At 44.1% G+C, this 23,368-nt stretch overlaps 1 protein-coding gene across 1 annotated transcript; it reads right to left on the bottom strand.

Moving 5' to 3' along the window:
• Positions 1 to 2,445: 2,445 nt before the first annotated feature.
• DUSP9 (dual specificity phosphatase 9) lies at positions 2,446 to 21,011 on the bottom strand. The gene is made up of 3 exons (XM_032212092.1): positions 20,438 to 21,011; positions 11,105 to 11,527; positions 2,446 to 5,120 (listed from the first exon to the last, which is right to left on the bottom strand). The coding sequence occupies exons 1-3, from the start codon at positions 20,793 to 20,795 to the stop codon at positions 4,822 to 4,824; spliced, it is 1,080 nt and encodes a 359-aa protein (XP_032067983.1). The 5' UTR covers positions 20,796 to 21,011; the 3' UTR covers positions 2,446 to 4,821.
• Between the last annotated feature and the right edge of the window lie 2,357 nt (positions 21,012 to 23,368).

Raw genomic sequence — 23,368 nt, 5'->3', positions numbered from 1 at the left:
GACTTCAGCTAGTCCAGAACGCGGCCGCGCGAGTGATTGTGGGTGCACCTCGGTTCATGCACATAACACCTATCCTCCGCGAGCTGCGCTGGCTACCTGTCGATCTCCGGGTGCGCTTCAAGGTGCTATTAGTCACCCATAAAGCCCTCCATGGTAGTGGATCTGCGTACTTGAGAGACCGCCTTCTGCCAATTACCTCCCTGCGACCAATTAGATCTCATAGATTGGGCCTCCTCCGAATTCCATCTGCCAGCCAGTGCCGGCTGGCAACTACAAGGAGGAGGGCCTTCTCAGTAGTAGCTCCGACCCTTTGGAACGAGCTCCCCGTGGAGATTCGTACCCTCACCACCGTCCAGGCCTTCCGCACAGCCCTTAAGACCTGGCTAGCCCGTCAGGCCTGGGGACAAAGATAGCCGCCCCTCCCGAATGAATGAATGTTGCCTATTATTTTTACTTATGTGTGTCTATGTCATTGTTTGTATTCCCCTTCCTGATTTTATGTGAGCCGCCCTGAGTCCCCTCAGGGAAAAGGGCGGCCTATAAATGTTAATAAATTCTAAATTCTAAATTCTAAATTATTTCAGTCAAAGGGTAATACCACTGTCTCTTATGACTTGGGGGTTATAAAACATTTGGCAACTTTCTCAGATGCTGGGTGCCACATTTCATAAGCCTCAAATCTCATAGGATCCCCAAATTTTATGAGACTGTGGTGCCTTCCATTTTTAAAAATTGATTTTGTGAAACCACAATAAATGATTTTCTCTCACGTTTGTTGCTGTGAATCAGAAAGCTTAATTGAAGTTAACAAAATAAGAGTTGGAAGAGAACTTGGAGGTCTACTAATCCCAACCCCCTGCTCCAGCAGGAGACCCTATATACCAGCATTCCCAAATCCCAGAACTTCTGAGCCAGCATGGCTAGCTGGAGAATTCTGGGAGTTGAAGTCCACCTATTTTCAAGTTGCCATGGTTGAGAAATACTGATTTGGGAGCAGTGGTGGGATTCAGCCAGTTCGCACCTATTCGGGAGAACCGGTTGGTAACTTTCTAAGCAGTTCAGAGAACCGGTTGTTGGAAGAAATCTCATTTTGTTTTTTTCCCCCCACTTTACAGGGCTAATCCTCTAAGGAAGGCAGGAAGGAAACATTCTGGTGTTGTTTCTAGCCTCATCTTTATTGCCCTGCTTACAGAAACTGCCTCTCCAGTTAATTCTTATTACATTGTAAGAGCTAAGGCAAAGCGCCCATCAACGTGACATTGAGTTGGCCATGCTCACCTGGTCACATGACTGAGCCCCGCCTAGTAATAGCAATAGCAGTTAGACTTATATACCGCTTCATAGGGCTTTCAGCCCTCTCTAAGCGGTTTACAGAGTCAGCATATCGCCCCCACAGTCTGGGTCCTCATTTCACCCACCTTGGAAGAATGGAAGGCTGAGTCAACCTTGAGCCGGTGAGATTAGAACCGCTGAACTGCAGATAACAGTCGGCTGAAGTGGCCTGCAGTACTGCACCCTAACCACTGCGCCACCTCAGCTCATTGGCCTACCCACCTAGTCATTAGGGCAGAGAACCGGTTGTTAAATTATTTGAATCCCACCACTGTGCCAAAACTTTTCGGCACCTAGTGCCGAAATGAAAGCATGTGCGGGAGGGCGGGGGGAGCACCGGAAACCGGAAGAGCAGTTCCCTGTGCGCATATATGTGTTGGGAAGTTGACTTCCCCATTTCCAGTGTTTGCATGTCGCTGGTCACCTGATCGTTTGGTTTCTGGCGCACATGTGCGCAAAGACCAGCTGGCAACCAGAAGAGCAACAGGCGACAGCTGGTGTGCCCGGAGAGATGGCTCTGTGGGCCACTTCTGGTGTGTGTGGCATAGGTTCGCCATTACGGCTATATACCATCCCAGACAGGTCCTCCTCTTAGAAGCCTCCAGGAATGGAACACACAAGATGATTCTCTCCTTCATTCGTTTCCATTCATTGCTTCTTGACCTGCCTTCAGGTGCTTTGGAGAATAGGTTGCCCCCCCCCCTCTTTTTCGTGGCAACCCCATAGATATTGAAACACTGTCATTGTGTCACTCCTCCTAGCCCTTCTTTTCACTAGGCATACCCAAATTCCGTTCTGTTTTTATACCATTAGTGGGTATTTTGTTGTTGTTAAAGGGCAAACAAAAAGTAAAAATAGCAGAGGGAGCTTCCGGGCGCATACAATTTCTTTTGTAAGGCAGGGTTGACTGCCCAGTAAAACTTCCTCTGGAATCCCCCTCCGATTCAGGGAGCTGGCAGAAAGTGGCTGTTTCCCCCCACCCCCTCGCGCAGTGCCTACACACAAATAGAATAAGGTTTCTAATATGACATCAGTACCTGTAATTAAAAGCAAAACGGCTTTACTGCATCCCCTTGGAAGTCTCCCAATAAATCCACACTTGTTTGTGTTGTTTAAAGTCCCGCTTTATTAAAAATAACTGTTGTTGTTGTTGTTGTTGTCCATGGCAATGGCAGTTCCTGTCCACTCCCCTTCCATCTCCAGTCATTTACATTCACTTGAAAACAGAGATCCAAGACAGAGACTCAAGTAGACTCTTTGGAGCATGCAGGAACCCAGAACTATGTGTAACCTGCACGGACAGTAACGTAAAAGTTTGGTGTTTAGGCAACACAAATTGTGAGCAAACCTGAATACTGCAATAACAACCTTATTTTTGTGCTAGTTGGTCAAATTTGCATAAGAGTCATTTTGCATAAGAGTTGGCCAGTTTGACTGCTTTGCATAATTTATTCTCAATGTATTCTAATTTATTTTCACCCAAGGGAAAACCCGTAAGGCATTGCAGGGTTACTGAAGCCCCACGTTTTCAAAACTCGCTTAACGGCAATTTCAAATTATTTCAAGCAAGCATTGCCCCTAAGCACGGATCTCTATAGGCCCGAAGGCCAGAAAAATCCTGAAAAAGGAAGCAAAACATTGAGAAAACAGGCTCTCGGGAAGATTAATTTTGCAGACAAATGTTCTCCTGTGGACCTACTGAACAGAGCTAAAATGAAAGCCTTAAATGCAGATCCCTAGAACACCTTGGAACATCTTTCCAGCATGCCCACAAGGACCAGATCATGTACACATAGTGGTTAATGATTTTAGATAATTATTGACGTTTTTGAAATCGCCAAGTCTGCAGTTTTCTTCCTAATAAACTCTGTTAAGTAAGAAACACTGTCCCTCTGTAACACGTTACCCCTCCCTACAATGCTCAGAGGTTTTATCTTTTTATTATGAACTCAAAGGATCCTGGAATTGAGCTCCAACACTGAAAAGGTCCTGACTGAAATTTGGTGAATAAAACGTGGGCACAAATTAACCCTTTCAGGCAGATACTATGCAAAAAATGCCTAGTACACACATTCTCAGGTCTCTTTGCTTTCATGCAAGTATTAAGGCACACATACGTACATACTCACCATTTGTACAAATACAGATACAAAACGCAGAGCTGCTCTATTTTCTCCCACAACCAAAGACCGGGTTGTGTAACACCAATATTTTTGCTTCTAATACGTATGTCTTCCCACTGTGATTCTGCTCCAAAGCTTCTCCCCCCCCCTCCCCACCATTTTTTATTTCCCTCTGCCTAAATCCTGAACGAACCCACAGAGGATTGAATGAGGTGCTTTGGGGGATGATGAGAGCATCTGCAGCTTTGGGAATAATGGGAGAGTTAAGGTTATCGTACAAATGTTTGAACCTGCTCCAATTCTGGAACACAGCTCTGGAGATTTTAAGGAGTCCCACATGGGAACATTTGTAGTCTGTTCTGGTGACATAAACACCTAGCCTCAAAAAACTTAAAAATTTCAGATTCTCAAACCCATTTCTGCAGTTCCTGTACCACAGGACCTACTCAGGGTTCTTTTAAGATATCTTCAGATGTTATAAGCTTTATATAAGCTGCTACACTGATTCCTCAATTCTATGATTCATCCTGGTCTTAACAAGAGGGATCTGGGAAAGTCTGTGGTTTCATTTCTAAAACGCAGGCCTCTGCATTGAAATTTCTGTAAGATATTTTTTAGTCATTCCAGGATAACCACGTTGGAATTACACGGTTCCTGCATCTCACTTCTCAAACTGAAAGACATGATTCTAGAGCAGCCTTCATCAGTTAAGAGGTCATCATTTGGCCTTGATCTCTGGAGGTATTGGGAGTGGGAACTTAACAAAGCCGCTGGTGAATGCACTACCATCTCATCAAAGGTCCTGCCCGCAGAAAATTTTTATGGGAGAGCTGCAGGTCTCTGCCTAATTTCTTCGTAATGGCTGGAGAAGGAGAAACCCAAGGAAACCATAAAACCTTCAATGGGTGATCAACATCATTAATAACCGGCAGGTTCCAGCCCTGACATGTTCCTTTTCAAATAGTTAAATTTTAAAAGAGGATGATCGGGATCAAGTTCGAGATGCTGCAATGCACAGACCCAACATTCCAGAAATACACCCCGCTCCCCCGAAAAGTGTTGGGTTTTCTTGGTCTGTACAGAGCTCTTGGGAGAAAGGGAGGAGGAGAAGAGTCTTTGGTTATTGGTGTTGCCACGTCAAGTCTCACTGTGAGATTAGTAAGGACACCATTGCTGTTGATATTTCAGAAAACCCAAAAGGTACTTGCTGGAAGTAGCAGTTGTTCCTGAAAGAGGCACCTCCCTCCTCTCTAGTGTGAGGTATTCAGTTGGCCCCAGAAGACTCTGCCACCGGGGCAGGCAGGTAGAACCAAGAACAAGGAGGTGTTGGTGGACAATGACAAAAAACGTAGCACCCTTCTGTCTCCTACGTAGGATCCAACTCAAAGACACTGTCATTGGTTGGTGAGGTGAAGAAGCAGGTCTGGTCTGAGGCTGGCCGCCGACTGCCCTGGCTAAGCCCGAGGGACTTCTCAAAATCCAGCAGCTGCCCCATGAAATTGAAGTTAGGTGAGATGTTGGACTTCTTCCGCTTCACCAGGTCGTAGGCATCATTGAGGGACAGGTTGAGCTTCTGCATGAGGTAGGCTACAGTGACGGTGACCGAGCGACTGATGCCTGCCAGGCAGTGCACCAGAATGCCGCAGTTCCGAGAGAGGGCCTCATCTGACGAAGAGATAAGGGACAGATGGTCAAGTCAATGCAATCGCACACAAGGGCCGCCACTTCTAAGCAAGTGGGATTTGTTAACACTGAGCTGGGGAAAAAAAAAAATGAAACGGCGCGTCATGATTTCTGTGACTCATTTCTGATCCAAGAGAAACAGCTTTCTGTATGACTCTGCATTTTTCCCATCTTTGTGCCTGGTGTATAAGAAGATGCCAAAGCCGATTTTAAAGCTCAACTAAACCGCGCCCAACTAAACCGCGTCGCTGACGTCATCAACAGGGCAACAACAGCGCGGAGACAGAAGCACGCTGTAAACCCTAAACCTAAAATTAACCCCTAAACCTAAACCTATCCCCCCTAAACCTAATCCTAAACCTAACCCTAAACCTAACCCTTAACCTAACCCTAAACCTAACCCTTAACCTAACCCTTAACCTAACCCTAAACCTAACCCTAAACCTAACCCTAAACCTAACCCTCAACCTAACCCTTAACCTAACCCTAAACCTAACCCTAACCCTTAACCTAACCCTAACCCTTAACCTAACCCTTAACCTAACCCTAAACCTAACCCTTACCTTAAGTTGAATCGGCTTGCTTTCAAAGCGCTATTTAAAGCGCCCTTCTTTCTCCGCGCTGGCTGTTGTCGCCCTGTTGATGACGTCAGCGACGCGGTTTAATCAGGCGTAGCTTAGTCGAGCGCGGTTTTGACGGGTCACGGATTTTTCACAGTTAAAGCAAAAGGGGGGGGGGACTTCAATTTCATAATCAACCTAGTCATATCCATATTGCAAAATCTAGTTTGAAATGAGAGCGCGATTTGAAATCGCTTTGCTACGATATTGCCCAGTGGTCCCTAGATTTTGTAAGATGCATATTAAATTTTGTTAACCAACCAGAAATACCTTTCTAACTGAGGAAAAAAAAACTTTTAACAATAATTCACTTCGTTTATTCGTGATCTAAATATTAATACCGGTGTCATATTCTACATAGCATTGCAGGCCATACCAGCATATTATCAAGATGACACAAGATCTGGGAAAGATGAAACAGCTGATAGCAAGGGAAGAAAATAAAACGTTGATTCTTTTAGTACAGAGGCTAAAGCAAATTGAAAGCCAATGGCAGAAAGAAAGAAATGGGTGGGAAGAAATGCATGTTTCTGGCTTAGACAAACCAGTCAGAGTGGCAAATGTCATTATAGGTAGTCCTTGGCTTATGACCCGTGACCCGTCAAAACTGCGCTCGACTAAGCCGCGCCCGATTAAACTGCATCGCTGACGTCATCAACAGGGCAACAACAGCCAGCGCGGAGAAAGAAGGGCGCTTTAAATAGCGCTTTGAAAGCAAGCCAATTCAAGTTAAGGTAAGGGTTAGGGTTAGGGTTAGCTTTAGGGTTAGCTTTAGGGTTAGGTTAAGGGTTAGGATTAGGTTTCGGTTAAGGGTTAGGTTTAGGATTAGGTTCAGGGGGGTTAGGTTTAGGGGTTAATTTTAGGTTTAGGGTTTACAGCATGCTTCTGTTTCCGCGCTTTTGTCGCCCTGTTGATGATGTCAGCTACGCGGTTTAGTCGGACGCGGTTTAGTCGAGCGTGGCTTTGTGGTGGAACCCTTATAACCAACCCCAAAAAGGGGACTTATGATCTGTATTCAAAGTTCAGACAGTTGAGTGCCCTCCATGATCATATGACCAAATTTCAAGCACTTGTCAACAACGGTTGCATTTATAGTCATTTTGCAGCCTCCTGTGTTGATGTGACCATGATTTATTATGGTTTTATCGAAAACCAGCACTTGCTTTTGCTTAATGACTGCTGCAAAAAAGATCTTAAAATCAGATTGGTCACATTTTAAGACTGTTGCAAAATACGAGCATAATGGGCAGGTTCCATCAGTGACGTGCAGTCAGGGGAGGCAGAGCCTCACCATTGTCATCATGAAAAGGAAAAAAAATGTAAAAGGAAAAAAGCTGAGCTAGTTGCTGCCAGAGTCATTGTGGATGACTCTGCTTAGTGCTTAACTGTTTAAAAAAGCCTCTTTAAAAAGCGCCCTCTACAGGAGGAGGCGGGAGAACCACGTGCCTCATTTAGTCTGACTTTATGATCACTCGAGCAGAGTTAAGCAAGGGTTAAAAGCCAAAAAATTCCTTATGTAGATGAGGCATGTGGTTCTCTTGCCTCCTCCTGTAGAGGGCACTTTTTAAGAGGCTTTTTTAAACAGTTAAGCAGAGTCATCCATTGGGGATTCTGGCAGCAGCTAACCCAGCCTGACCTCAGCAGCTCTTGCCTTTTTCCTTTTACATTTTTACATTTTCATGATGGCAGGCAAGAGCAGAGTTGAAATCCTCTGTGATTGTGAAACAGCTGGAAAAGGTATGTGGGTCGGAGGGAGGGGGAGGAATTCAAAATTAATGTAATTTGTAAGTAATTTAAGTTGTGTGTGTGTGTGCGTGTTTGTTTCTTCACTCAAACAAACTCTCTCTCAATGCTTTAGTCAGTGGGGTGTCGGGGCAGAGGACTGCCTCACCAGCCATAAACCTCACCGCACGTCGCTGGGTTCCAAGCCAAGGTGGCGCAGTGGTTAAATGCAGCACTGCAGGCTACTTCAGCTGACTGCAGTTCTGTAGTTTGGCTGTTCAAATCTCACTGGCTCAGGGTTGACTCAGCCTTCCATCCTTCCGAGGTGGGTAAAATGAGGACCCAGACTGTTGTTGGGGGCAATATGCTGACTCTGTAAACCGCTTAGAGAGGGCTGAAAGCCCTATGAAGCGGTATATAAGTCTAACTGCTATTGCTATTGCTATATGTTGAGGTCTACCTGTATTAATACTGCAAGTTTAATTAGTGCAAAGAGCTGACCTTTAACTACTTAGCCTCCATTCCTCACCCCTCCTCCCTCTGTTCTTGGATATGCAAAATCCTCTGGGCCTGCGCAAAAGCCTGAGCCAGTTTGCACCTCCACACTTGTCTTTTGGCAATACGAGTGGAAATTAGCAGAGGATACCTGAAAATGCCTTGCTCTGAGTAGATTTCCCAGCAAATCACCCTGAATGAAACACCATTTTCTATTTCCCTCTCTACGTTAATTCCGCACAGGCTTTGAGTCCTCCTATTTACTGTACCTCATTCACTTGAGGGAAAAAAGAGCTGTTCTGAATAGCATGATGAAAGGATCCATGTGGAAACCTGACAGGTTTTAGGGCGCTCTCAAGACTGGTTGCATGTTTAAAGCCCCCAGAGCCTTCCTCACAGCATGGGGGCCAGCCATAGCATAGATCCTTCGATAGCTGACATGCAATAGGAGACTTCTGAGTGTGACAGACCAGTAACGTGCATTGGAAGACAAAGTATCCAGATCTCCTTCATTTTGGTCTTTGCACAAACTTTGGCAACTCATTATAATGGACCCTGGCTTGGGAAAATTTCAGTTTCTTTACCACCTGACTACAGAAGGGCATTGGGTTCCGATTTAAGGCAGAGAATGCAAGCACCCTCAATAATCCCCATACTATTTATTGGATATCATCATTATAAAGACTCCTCTCCTTCCTTCTTCCCTCCCTTTCTTTTTCTATTGTTATAGGTGTCTCTTTCAAATCTCAATTTGTATTTTCTTGGGGTTGGTATTTCCACAAACCCATATAGTTTCATATCATTTCCTTTTTCCCCTCTTTCGTTCTACGAAGAATTAAATAGGTTACCTCTCCACAGTAGGGACAGAATCAAACAGGGTGTGTGGGAATCGGCAAGATATCTAAATGACCTGATCTCCCCAAAACAAAGAATAGCTTTCTTCAGAGCCAGATTTAACATTCTTCCTTCAGCAATCCTCCAGGGCAGGTATAAGAGAACACCTACAGCAGAACGGGTTTGTATATGTGGTGAAGGAGAAGTGGAAGATAATTCACATGTTCTATTACACTGTGAGCTATACAGAGTTTGTAAGTCTGCACATATTCTCCCCTTATTAGAGAGATTGCCAGGGAGGGCAGACAATTTTTATCTAGGCTTCCTCCTCCAGGACACTAACCCGGTTACCACGTATGCAGTGGCAAAGTTCTGTGTTGCTGCAATATCCATAAGAAAAAAATTGGCTACAGTATAGTACCATCTTGTACCAATTATCTGGACATACCTTTAACAATCTTTGGACCATAATGTTATTATCCATTTTTAATGTCAATACTTTTAATTATATTTTAATGTTAGTATTTTTAATATAGTGTAAAGACAAATGTATATTGCTGGTCTTTGACCGTCAAAAAGATCTTACTTACTTACTTACGTTCTACAATCTATATACCTGCTATCGTCCTGAATTGATTTCACCATTCTTAACCTTCTTATTTTATTAATCTGTTTATGTGTTTAAAATAAAAATTCATTAAAAAAAAAGACTACAGAAAGTCTTAAACAGACTATCTTGCAGAATTGTTATTTATTTATTGATTTATAAAGGGTTTCTCCCTTACGGCTGACCTCTGGAGAGACCAGCACAGCTAGTCTTCCATTTCCAAGAACACATGTAGTTTGAGGGTGACCAGAGGTCTAAGGAAATTAGGGTAGATCACCCTAATTTTGGACTTAGAAGAGCCTCCCCACAAACCCCTTTACTGAGGAATAATCATGTTAATTGATTTTCAGCAGCTGACCTTTTTAGCTGTGGAGTAATCTATGTGTGAACAGGACATAATGTACTCATAATGTGTTTGACAGGGGGAATTGTTGGTTTCTAAGGGGGCCTAAATGCTTATAAACACTGAAAACTAGTAGGGGCACAAGAATGGAGAAGTTAGACATCAATTTTTTAAAAAAGTTTTTTTTTGTTTTTTAATCTGCACAAATAACTATAATGATATAATGGAGATTTTAGTATTAAGTGTTAGGCTTAAGATAGAAATCTTTATTATGTTATAAATGATTTTGCAGCGACATCTCTAATAAAATGGAACTTTGAGGAAACTCATGCCTTGGGGTCTTCTTTCGTTGGGGGCGTCACTTGGCCCCCTGACATCTATTAGTGCTAACGTTGAGTTTTAGATGTACATTTTAAGCATTTTTATGCTTAATATTTATATATTGATGTTTCTAATATTGACATAGTTTTTAAACTGATCTGAACTATCCATTTAACGGTGGCTTGTTCATTTGTTTAATTGAATATGCCATCCAGAGTCGCAAGCAAGCGACTCGTGCTTGTGCTTGAGATTGGGAGTAATATAAATTCAATTCGAAAATCAATAATATCCCCTTTCAACGATTTAAGTTATCTAAGCGTCAAAGTGTTAAACATCTCCAGTCAAAACTGTATGAATATCACTGTATGTGCAGCGGGTATTCTGCCTACATTTCCCATGAGGTAGTTTCTTAAAGGAGACAGTTCTCAATTCCTACACTAACTACATACCGCTGGGGGCAGCACACTGTACCCAAATTACACAATGTACTACTTGTATTTTATAGTGGCAGTGACTGCAACGTTGAGGGACCTGAAAGACCAGATTAGGGATGGATCGTCCTGGAGGAAATCTATGTGGCTGCTAGGCAGGGGTGGGTTGCTAATCCCGTTCCAACCGGTTCGGTTGGAACGGGGCCGGCGGCATCCTCGTGCACGCGTGCAGTTCACGCATGCGTCTTAGCGCCTGCGCGATGCTCCAGCTGCTCGCAGAGACTCACGCAGGTGCTGTATGTGCCATCCAGCTGCTTGCGGAAAATCGCGCAGGCGCTGTATGTGCCATGCGCCTGCGTGGAAGCGCAGAAGCCTTCAAAGACCGGTAGGGAGCACGGGCGGGCGGGTGGGCCCTTCGCCGTTCCCGGAAGTTACTTACTTCCGGGTTCGCTGACCAAGCGGTTCGCGGGGACCGCCACGAACCGGTTGAAACCCACCCCTGCTGCTAGGAGTCAAAAATGATGTAAGCACACAAGCCATCAAATCATCATCATCATCGTGGTAATATTACCCTTCAACCTGCTGACACTCACCAATGAAATCAATAGCTTCGGGGAAGAACTGAGAAAGGTTCTGGCTCCAGTGATCTGAGATGGGGATTTGCTTGTAGTGGAAGTCGCCCGTCTTCTCAAAGAGGTTTGGGAGGTTTGGAGTCACATTGAGGATGTAGTGGATCCCCAGTTTGGCCAGAGTGTCCATGTTGGCAGAATCACGGGCACACCCCAGGTAGAGATTGGGCAGGATCTGCACAGGAAAGGAGGGGGGGCTCGTGCCTTCAGACTCCATGCCGCTGCTTAGGGGTTCCGACTCGGCATCCGAGCCATCCGAACTTAAGCTCAGGCCTCCCAGCCCCACAATGGGAGCCGCCAGAGGAACAGGAGACCTGCTGGTACTGGCTGTGTCCAGGTTGGTTTCACAGAGATGGGGCCATTCAGCCTGGAATTTATTGAAGCCTCCTGGAGGAAGGACAGATGCAAGAAAGGAAAGTATCAGTGTTATCGGACGGCATCGGAAGCTCCCCAAATGTGACAAACCTTGTTTTCTACCCATCCCACAAGTTATTTGGAAGATTTATCCACATCCAAGGGGGGTAGGCTGCATACATCATCATTCAGTTTCCCCACAATTGAGGCCAACATTCCTGTTGCTAGATAAGACACCTGTTAAATGAGTTTTGCCCTATTTTACGTCCGTCCTTGTCAGAGATGTTATGTGAATTACTGCATTTTTTAAATTAAAAGTTTTAATGAGTTTTACAATTATATACCTTCCACCTTCCCTCCCTCCCCCCCCCCCGATTCCCCATCCCCTCCCGCCCTCCCCCCCCCCCAAACCTCCCAGAGCAAATACAGGGTATAAACCAGTATTTCTCAACCTTGGCAATTTGAAGATGTCTGGACTTCAACTCCCAGAATTCCCCAGCCAGCGAATGCTGGCTGGGGAATTCTGGGAGTTGAAGTCCGGACATCTTCAAGTTGCCAAGGTTGAGAAACACTGGTATAAAACCTTAACAACCATATACTAAAACAAACTAACTAACTTTAGCATCGTACTTTCACTTATACTTTAACTCCCCTTTTGTAAAGCTGACTTTAGATTAATTGTAACATTCCTTGCTCATTCATTCATAAGCTATCTGAAATTTCTCAGTCCCATATTTATTTTGAATGCAATCAATCCATCTTCTCCATTCCAGCTTGTATTTCACATCTGAATAATCCTTGAGGTATGCTGATATTTTAGCCATCTCTGCTAAGTTTGTTACTTTTAACGTCCATTCTTGAATAGTAGGCAATTCTTCCTTCTTCCAGTACTGGGCCACCAGCAGCCTTGCTGCCGTTGTTAAGTTCAGACTCAAATTAGTCTCTATAACTGTACAGTCTGTGATTATACCTAACAAGAATAACTGAGGAGTAAACTTTATCCTCTTTTTAAGGATATTTTTGCATAATCCACCATATTTTTATCCAAAATGCTTTGACCTTTTTACAAGTCCACCATATATGATAATACGTAGCATCAACACAATCACTTCTCCAGCATTTAGGTTGTAAGTTTGGATACATACAAGCTAATTTTTTAGGATCTAAATGCCATCTATAAAATAATCTTGTAGAAATTCTCTCTCAGAGAATCACTGCAATTGTTTAGTTAGTAACATGGTTGTTAAATGCTTGTCAGAAGTTTGCTTGTCAGAAGTTTGCAAAACATGACCCAGGACACTGCAACGGTCATAAATACGATACAGTGGCTAAGCAGCCAGATTTTTGATCATGTGACCAAGGGGATGCTGCAACTGTTGTATAAGTATAAAAAATGGTCATAAGTCACTTTTTTTTCAGTGACTTTGTAACTTTGAATTGTCACTAAACAAGTGACTGTAAGCCAAGGCCTACTCCTTGCTATATTTTTGTCTCATATTTTCATGTTGGAATATATTCTGTTTTTGTAGCTTTTTGCTTTTTTTTTAGATTATTACATTGTTTTGTAATTCTAGCACCTCAAAGCAGTTGGAAAAAATATAAATGCATAATAAGAACTATTGAATTAAAAAGGTTATCAAAATATAGATAGCAACAAGGAAGGGGGGGGGGAATTGGAGAAGAAAAACAAAAGCAGGAATAAAAACACGAATCCAGCATATACGCAGAAAACACCTAGCTGGCCAAATCGATCGCTCGCAGAAACCTCGTGACGTAACGTACCCTGGGTCAGAGGGAAATAATTTCAGAATATTGCCACCTCTGCAGATGCATTTCACCAGGGTGGAAGATAATTATTTAAAGAATTTATATTGCTGCCCAAACCTGAACAATGCAAATTGTGGCACCTTATAAAAAAAGAAGCAATTCCAAAAGCAAAACAACGATGAATAATAATCAGTAGGTGACATTTCTACACAAGGCCCCATGTGAGGGGCTCTCCCCTGCTAAGCCCATCAAACATCCGGATTTTTTTTAACAAAAAAGGCCAGCCATTGCAGTAGTCCCTGACATACAACCATAATTAAGCCTGGCAATTATGATCATGAATTGTGATGGACATAAAGTGGATCACCAAGGGACCAGATCCATTTTTTCGACCTTTGTTCCAGTTGTCGTTAAGCAAATGTTTTTTTTTTAATTGAAAATTTTTAGAAAAAAAAACTTTTGCAAATGTTTACCTCCTCCCCCTGCCTCCCCCCCAACTCCCCCCCCCCAAACTTCCCAGAACAAATACAGGGTATAAATCTTTAACAAAGATGTTCTAAAATAAATTTAAAGAAAGTTAGTATCATCTTTCATTTGAGCTGTAACTCCTCTTTGCTAGGCTAACTCTAAACAGATTATTTATTTATTAGACTTATATACCGCTTCATAGGGCTTTCAGCCCTCTCTAAGCGGTTTACAAATTTTCTAGCAAATTGAGTCAACAACTTGCCCGCACAGTCCGGGTCCTCATTTCATCCACCTCGGAAGGATGGAAGGCTGAGTTGACCTTGAGCCGGTGAGATTTGAACTGCTGAACTGCAGATCACAGTCAGCTAAAGTGGCCTGCAGTACTGAGCCCTAACCACTGCACCACCTCGGCTCTTTTATAATTGAGATATGCTAATATTTTAGCCATCTCTGCTAAGTTAAGCAAATGTTGTGGTTGTAAAGTAAATACCGCGGACATTAACCAAACCTATTTCTTTTTGTTATGGGCCAGTGTTTGCCAGAAGACATAAATAAATACTGATTTCCAGCAAAAAAAAATGTGGCAAATTGCAGTCATGTAACTCTGGGGCACTTCAAATGGCTATAAATAGTTGCCAAGCCCCCAAAATGTGGTCATGTGACCATAGTGATGGGCAACGTTGAAACTTCAAAACTGGATTGCGAGTCCCTTTTGGAGGCTCGTCATAACTTTGAACGGTTGCTATGCGACTGATCCTCTCTATCAATCCCTTACTGATTGTCACTTGAAAAAAAGCTAAGATGGCCAGAATTAAAAAAAAAAAAAATTCTATAATAGGGCAATAGCAAACAATTTCCATTTTGTCCCCAAGAAACCTACATGGATGTGAACACGATATGGATTTGAGAGAGTTTTTCTGTTCAATGGAGTGGCTTAATTTGCCGTATTTCTCTACTTGAGGAGGTCATCAGAGTTGCAAAACTGGATAAAGAAAGGAATCGATCCACTCTCATTTCTTTCAGTTTGGCTCCCCCTTCTACACTCGGAAAGTCAGAGAGGATCGAATGTAGGAAGCATCACATACAGCATTCAAATATTCTCCGTTAAAAAATGGAAGTGGGCCTTGCGAAAAATGGCGAGAAAGTAAGCCAGAAAAGATTCCTGCCTGACGCTCTATAGCAGGGGTGTCAACCTTAAGGCCCGGCGGGCAGGTTTGGTCCATGGGATGCTTAGAACTGACCCTTGGGGTTGCCCTGGAAACAGGGAAGGAAGGACCGACCCACAATAAAAATGGAGCTCAGGAAGGCCACAGGAGGGTTGCGGGAGGACATCGCAGCCGGAAACGGAGCTTGGGAGCCCGTTTTCTTTGGCAGAGCACTCTGCCAGCACAGCACCCCGCCCCGCCCTGCGTCACGTCAAGCTGGCCATGCCCACCCCGGTCCTCCAAGGTCAAACAACCCTGATGCAGCCCTCAATGAAACCGAGTTTGACGCCCCTACTTTAGAGATTCATTGCCCCTCCTGAGGCAGAACCTCAGACCTATGATTGAATTCAATAACTAGATCCTTCTCCATTGCAATTCTGGACAGCAGCCCTGTTGGCCACTGTTTAATAGCAATAGCAGTTAGACTTATATACCGCTTCATAGGGCTTTCAGCCCTCTCTAAGCGGTTTACAGAGTCAGCATATCGCCCCCCCCCCCACAGTCTGGGTCTTCATTTCACCCACTCGGAAGGATGAAAGGCTGAGTCAACCTTGAGCCGGTGAGATTAGAACCGCTGAACTGCAGATAACACTCAGCTGAAGTGGCCTGCAGTACTGCACCCTAACCACTGCACCTTTAAATGCCCTTTGAAACAAAGTTAGAAGTCCTAGGGTAGAAATATGACTAGTTCTTACAATATGAAAAGATACAATGTGATGAGCCGAGGTGGCACAGTGGTTAGAGTGCACTACTGCAGGCTACTTCAGCTGACTGCAGTTCTGCAGTTCAGCTGTTCAAATCTCACCGGCTCAGGGTTGACTCAGCCTTCCATCCTTCCGAGGTGGGTAAAATGAGGACCCGGATTGTTGTTGGGGGCGATATGCTGACTCTGTAAACCGCTTAGAGAGGACTGAAAGCCCTATGAAGCAGTATATAAGTCTAACTGCTATTGCTATTATTGCTATTGCTATATAAGCACAAGAATTCCGATGGGAGAAATGTCTTTTATCACTTTCCATTAGTGATCTCCTCCTTCCAGCAGTGATGGGGCCAACTGTGAAGACAGCCAAATTATTTAGCTTGACGTGAAAATGATGTACCGTATATACTCAAGTATAAGCCGAGTTTTTTCAGCCCACTTTTTGGGCTGAAAAAAGCCGCCTCGGCTTATACTCGAGTCAGTGAAAAATTTGCCCGAAATGGAGGAGAAAAAGGGGCGGGGCCATGCCGCTGGGTGACGCTCGTGAATGGCCCGGCGCCCCTGTGAGTTTCCCTTCCCTCTGTGTCAGTTTGCCGCACAGCGCGCACCGCACCATCCCCCCTCCTCACGTTCTAATGTAATGCAGGGCTGTCTTACGATTCCCCTTCCTCCCCCTCCTGCCGCTCTGCAACGATGTCCCACCTCCTCCTTGTTATGGCAAGCAGCCACATAGCGATGTCCCACCTCCTCTGGTACAGTGATCCAATGATAGGAATCACTGTGCCGTGTGTCATAGGAGGCGGGACATCGCTCCCGCGGCTGCACGGGACATCATTACCGGTAGCTGCTGCATTTCCCACCCTAGGCTTATACTCGAGTCAATAACTTTTCCAGTTTTTTGTGGTAAAATAAGGTGCCTCGGCTTATATTCGGGTTGGCCTATACTCGAGTATATACGGTATATATAAAGATTGTCCTTGACTCGGTTTGAAGTTATGACAGGCCCCTGTCATAACTCAAAAGGGGGTCTGTCTTATAACCTGTCAAGTTCCAGTGGTTGGGCTCCCCCACGGGGTCATGTGATCATCTTTCGGGCACTTGGAAACCCGTGATCACATGACCATGATTTACAACAGTTTGTTCCGGAAACTGGTGTTTACTTCCGATTGCCTACAAAAACCACCCATTGCGGACACTAGGTTCGCTTAATGAAAAAAAGATTGCGCATATCTTAAAGATCATTCAAATGAGAGATATAAACGAGACTGGAAAAAATGGATTGACTATATACAAAACAAATACGGGACTAAGAAGTTCTAGATAGCCTATGCTTAAGATCAGGAATGATTTAAATTGTTTAAAATTAGCTTAGCAAGAAGAAGCTAAGATCAATGCAGAGATGTTATTAACCCCCTTTTTAAATTTTTTTCTCTCTCTCAATATATTTTAGACTGTGTTTGTTAAAAATCTATACCATGTACGGGCTCTGGGAAGTCGGGGGGAGGGGGAGGGAGGTGGGGGGTTGGGGGGAGGGTGGGAGGAGGGAGGGATATATACTAGATTAGATTTCAATGTAATGTAACTTCACATGTATACTGTTTTTCTATAATTTCTCTGTAAAAATAGGATAAGTTAAGCACACTGACATATAGTGGAAATACACCAAGGGGAGGAGAAGTGGGATAGAAGAAAGACGGGTAGAGAGGATGGGAGGGAGGGTGAGACGGAAGGGAGGGAGTGGATCGGGAGAGAGGAGTGGTAGAGGGGGAGGGGAAGTAGGGTAGAGGGGAATGACGGAGGGTAGATAGAAAGTTGGAGGGGGATGGAAGAAAGAGGTGTATAGAGAGGGGAAGAGGTATATTGGGTTTGTATTTTTTTGGGTATTGTTGACAAGAGGAATTGCTGCGATTATTGTTTAATGTTGTACGGCACCGGCTATGCACAGTATATATGTGAGTGTATGAAAATGAAAAAATGGAAAATAAAAACCTTTAAACATTAGAAAAGAAAAGAAAAAGAAAGAAAAACAAGAAAAAAAAGATTGCAAAATTGGGCACAGTTACATGATTTGCTTAACGACCAGTATGATTTACAACTATAATTTTGGGGCTCAGTTATAGTCATAAGTTTGGATCTGTACATGCATATAACTTGATAGTGTGTCATCTAGTAGCAGCTGGCTAGGAAAGGGATTTGGGGGAAGTCATTAATTATTTTTTTTTAATGACCCATCGTTATAATAATCTATAGATCAAACTCTTGAATTTCAGAATACAGGGCATTTATACAAGTGGCCAAGCTAAAATGCCAATATGGATCATTCTCAACTTATGATCACAATTAAGCCCAGCATTTTTGTAGCTAAGTTGTTAATTGAGTTTTGCCTCATTTTGTCACAGTTGTTCAGCAAACCACTGCAATTGTTAAGTGAATCATATGGTTGTTAAGCGAATCTGGCTTCTCCCATTGATTTGGCTTGTCGGAATCTGGCTGGGAAAGTTAGAAATGGTGATCCCTGGGACAGTGCATCTGTCATAAGTACATGCCAGTTGCCAAGCACTCGAATTTTGATCACATGACCATGGGTGCCGAAATGGTAACGTGAAAAATGGTTGTAAAGCCACTTCTTTTCAGTGCGGTTGCAACTTGCAACGGTCACTAAACAGATGGTTGCAAATCAAGGACTACTTGCATTGTCTTTATAGGCAAATTATGAGAGTATGTTTGGAACTCATTGCATGAATCTGGTTATCGTATCATTAAAAAGATGTTGTTGAGTTTAAAAAAGTGACAATGGCTAACATTTTCTGGTTTAAAAAAAAGTAAACAAAGGGAATGTAATGGAGCTCTGGAAAATAATTCCTTGTAGAAGTGGGTACAGAAAAGTTATTTCCACCTTCGATGGACAGTGAAACATTCAGAAGAAATGATAACGAGACCTTCATTCAGAATTTAATTATTACCTGAAATTTCTTACGGCAAGAAAGCCACCAGCCCTACTACTTTGAAAGGCAATTGAAGAATAGACTAGAATATTAGAATAAAGAATATTATAATAGACATTAGCTCCATCAGGGGCTACTAATCCTAATGGCTACGTATCACTTCCAGCAATATAAAAGGTAACGGTAAAGGTTTCCCTCGCACATATGTGTTAGTTGTTCCCAACTCTAGGGGGCGGTGCTCATCTCCGTTTCAAAGCCAAGGAGCCAGAACTGTCCGAAGACGTCTCTGTGGTCATGTGGCCGGCATGACTAAATGCTGAAGGCGCATGGAACGCTGTTATCTTCCCACCAAAGGTGGCTCCTATTTTTCTACTTGCATCTTTACATGCTTTTGAACTGCTGGGTTGGCAGAAGCTGGGACAAGTAACGGGAGCTCACTCCATTACGCAGCACTAGGGATTCGAACCGCCATACTGCTGACCTTTCTGATCGACAAGCTCAGCGTCTTAGTCGCTGAGCCACCATGTCCCAGCAACATACCTGTGCATAAATGTGAGAATGACACCGTGCTCTTGATCTTAGTCATGAATTCCCAGATGTTACTGGCTGGTCACCATGACATGGGATGCTAAATAGATGGTTCTAACTGTGCCAAAAAAGCGAGATGTAATTCAAGTCAGCAAAGGTAGGCATGTTTCTAGTCCCTTCCGCTAAATATTGCCATCTGATGGGAGTTAGGAAGTGGGCCATTTTGTGGCCACCCTTGCCCTATCGAATAATTGGTCCCCTGAAGTTTGGTAAGCTTCTGCCCACATATTTATTTTATTTATTTGCAAAATGTATTCGTTGCTGACCTTGCAACATGGTAAAACTTGGAAGACCTGGTTTTATCTCCAGATGCTGGGGAAAAAATGAAGTGAGTACACATCAGGTCTCACTCGGTGCCAGGTTTTTGTTCGTTTTAATGCATTTAAGTTTTATAATATGGTTTTTGTGCTCTTAACTTTTTTTAATGAAAATTTTGAAAAAATTTTTTTACAAATATTTACTTCCCTCCCATCACCCTTCCCCCCAACCTCCCCCCCCCCCGACTTCCCAGAACCAATACAGGGTATAAATCTTTAACAAAAACATTCTAAAATAAACTTTAAACAAAAGTTAATACCATCTTTCATTTGAGCTTTAACTCCTCCTTGCTAGGCTAGCTCTAAACAGATTATATCATTCCTTGTTTCTTCAGTCATAAGCTATCTGGAATTTCTTAGTCCCATATTTATTTTGAGTATAGTCAATCCATCTTCTCCACTCCAGTTTATATCTCTCGTTTGAGTGGTCCTTGAGATATGCAGGTATTTTAGCCATCTCTGCTAGGTTTGTTACTTTCAATGCCCATTCTTGAATAGTAGGCAAGTCTTCCTTCTTCCACTATTGCGCCACCAGCACAACTTAACTCTTAACTGGGAGCAGCCCAGAGTTGGTTATAAGACGGGTGGCTATATCAATGTTTTTTTATTAATAAGTATAATAAATTAAGTTGGCATTAATTTAAACCAATGGATTTGTCAACTGCTTCCTTCGTGGCACAATCGACTCTCACCCATTTGAAAGGTTGAAAGTCGAGGAAGTACACACTGGTAGGGCGGCGAACAACAACAAATAAGTAGGATAAAGGAAAACCGGCTATATTTCCCAGCCCCCCCAGTTTATTGGTGGATTTTTACACCTCAGAAAGGAGAATTCCAGCAATCACAATTTTGGCCCAGCTCCATTTTTACTCTCCTGCACCAGTCAAGAATCAATCTAGAAGCTAGCATTGGTCAGTTATTTCTTTCTCCCACATAGATTTCTGCACACCTACCCTGAAGGTAGTAGGCCAGGCAGCCCTCCTCTCGGAGCTTCTGCAAGAGTGTGAGCAGCACTGATTCTTCTTCTTCTTCCTGGTTATCCGGCCGAGAGAGCTGGATTGTCCCTTCATCGTACAGCAGAACCATGTTCTCACAGAGCCCCTGAGGGGGCCCAGGCAGCAAGGACCGGACCGCCAGGCTCCCCTTCCGAAGACGGCGCAGAAGTAGTCCTGGGAGGGCCACGCTCAGGGCCCGCTCCACGTGGGACGAATCGTACAGGTCCCGGCTGCGGCAATCAAGGATATGCAAGCATGGAGAAGGAGAGGCCAACTCGGCCTGCAGCCACAGAGTTGACTTGCCCAGGTCTTCCATAAGGCTGCACGCCACAGTTTAGGTGGCCAGAACTGTCTTGGCCCAAAGCCTTGGGTCAACCTTGGCAGAATTTCTGGAGAGCGTCTGAATTTTCCCACTCAAGAAAATGCATCAAGAGGAGAGTTGTACTTGCCACTTAACTTGCTTCCCTCCCTTCCAGTGCTTGAAAAGGGTGTGTGTGTGTGTGTGTGTGTGTGTGTGTGAGAGAGAGAGAGAGAGAGAGAGAGAGAGAGAGAGAGAGGGAGAGAAAGAGAGGGAGGGAGGGAGGAACAGAGAGACAAAGAGAGAGACCGAGAGAGAGGGAGAGAGAGGGAATGCACACACGTAGGGGATGGTTCTGCCAGAAGCCCGAGGAATGCTCCAAATCAGGGGACCGGAAGATCCCAAGTTCTTGCTCCAGAGAAATGCCTACATTGTGTTGCCAGTGTAAACGGCCTTGTCTTCCATCCAGTTTTTGCTAGAAAAACAAGAAAGGGGCATCCCAGACCACAACATTGTGAGCAGAAGTCATCTTTCGTTTTGACAGGGTAAAGAAGGAGCTGCAGCCTTTCCAAAGAAAGATGAGGGCATCAAACAAGGCTGGGACTTCCCGGAGAAGCTCTGGAAAAGAAAAGGTCTGATGAAGAAATTGCCCCAAACAATTAGCGGTATTCAGATGCTGCTCTGCTTTGCTCTCAATATCCCTGATTAGCGTGGCTTAGCAAAGATCGGCCGCTATAAAGGCTACCGGATGAAACTTCATCTCCGCAAATCCAGAGTGTTTATCTTGTTTATCTGAAATAACCTTCGTGCTGCTGCTTCTGCTGCTGCTCGTTTGAGTTACCGCCACAGCTGAGCAGAGCCACCACATTTATGGCCAGCCTGGAGAAGTTCCTCCTTTGGTGTTTCCAAATCCAATCTATCCATCTCCCCTGGAGAGGATGTGCTCGAGCAGAGGCCAAGTGGCTCTGTGGTAAGAAGGCATCCACATAAGCCGGCGGGGGAAGAGGGGGAATGGAAAACGAAGAAGGACCACCGCAGGCAGGGACACACAGCAAGCGAGCAGTGAGGGATGCCTCAGGACTCCAGAGGACAGGGTGTTGCTTGGATGGCTTCGAAAGCCATCCCTGCACAAACCTGCAGCGGAGAAGCCAAGGGACAGAGGGGGAGTGGGGAACAAGAGAGCAAGCAGCTGGGTAAGGGAAATACGGGAAGTGCGTGTTCCCTTCCTGGCACCTTGCTGTCCCCCCCTCCATCCTGGCCAGATACTGACGAGAGACTTCCTGGCAGCCAAAGGGAAGACAGCTGCAATTCCCAAGAACTGGAGGGCAGCAGGAAGAGAGACCCCCACAGCAGCCCCCTCCAAGGCCACTTCATTCACAGGGGAAGAGGTGGCCAGCCTCAACCTGCCAGTCAGAAACGTCTTTGATCCACAAGGAACGTGGTGGCGACTGAGGCTACAGCAAGGGAAGCAGGAAAAAGGGAGTTTGTTGAATGCCCGTAGCTCAGCAACAGAACATCTGTGTTGCATTCAAAAGGTCCCAAGTGTAACCTCTGGAATATCAAATAAAGCTGGGAACAATTCCCTATCTTAAAATGAGAGGAATATATAATTGAGTTATAGGGAGCAGAATCTGACTTGTCTCTGAGTGCTGCCCCAGAAGATTAAACTTACGGTATTTATGGAGTTCCCACAACTCACTGATCCATGAACAAATTGCGGGGGTGGGTGGAGGTAGGATGGGACAGGCTCTGCACAGCACATTTTCTAAAAATGAGCAAGCTTAGGACTAATCAGAAGTTATCTCATACTTTCCTTGCACTGATTAAGGATGTTTGTGACCACAGCCAGAATACCGGTAAAAAATGCAACTTCTCACAACTCTATGCCACTTTTCCAAGAACATCCACTGGAAACTCAGTATATTCAGTACTGGGGTTAGGAGTAATCCTGCCAGCAAAGTAGAACATTGAAATAACTCCTATTGTCATCTCTCCCCTCCTCAAGCTGAAAGGCCCCCTGTTTTCCTAAAAGCTGTACCCCTGGGGAGGCAGGAGAGGCCAGGACTTGTTCTACTGTGACGGCTGCTGGTAAACCAGTATTAAGACCCCTTGTATCATGGTTTGTGGGTCTAAGTAGAGGTTACAGCCTTGTACAAAGTTTTGAGGAGTTTGAATATGTGCAGATTAATGCCAAGAACCGACATGTAACACATCCCAGGAAATGGGCCAACCTTCCAACTTACAGTTGTAAAGAGGAAGCAGGGCTTTGCTTATACATGGGATATATCCCTGAAAACAATTTCACTGTTGGTATTATTTTATAAGCAATCCTCTATATCCAGTTACAAATCTATGAACGAGCAGGAGCACTTAAGAAGATTTAATTACAGATTTCATAATCCTTAAGTCATAATATTGGGTCGCCAGCCAATCAGCAACCTGCTTTATCCCTATGCTTTCAGGAGAAAAGTTTTTTTTAATAACATAAAAACTGACAAGCTTTAAGTGTCAGGCTTTTTGCTAAAGATTTCCAGATCTGACTAAGCTGAACAAGCTATACGTAGGCTGAAATCCCCATTTACATCTAAAAG

The sequence above is a fragment of the Thamnophis elegans genome, chromosome 2 (assembly GCF_009769535.1).
Source record: "Thamnophis elegans isolate rThaEle1 chromosome 2, rThaEle1.pri, whole genome shotgun sequence".
Lineage (NCBI taxonomy): Eukaryota > Metazoa > Chordata > Lepidosauria > Squamata > Colubridae > Thamnophis > Thamnophis elegans.
The sequence above is the reverse complement of the archived record's forward strand: the minus strand, read 5'-3'. Positions and strand labels throughout refer to the sequence as shown.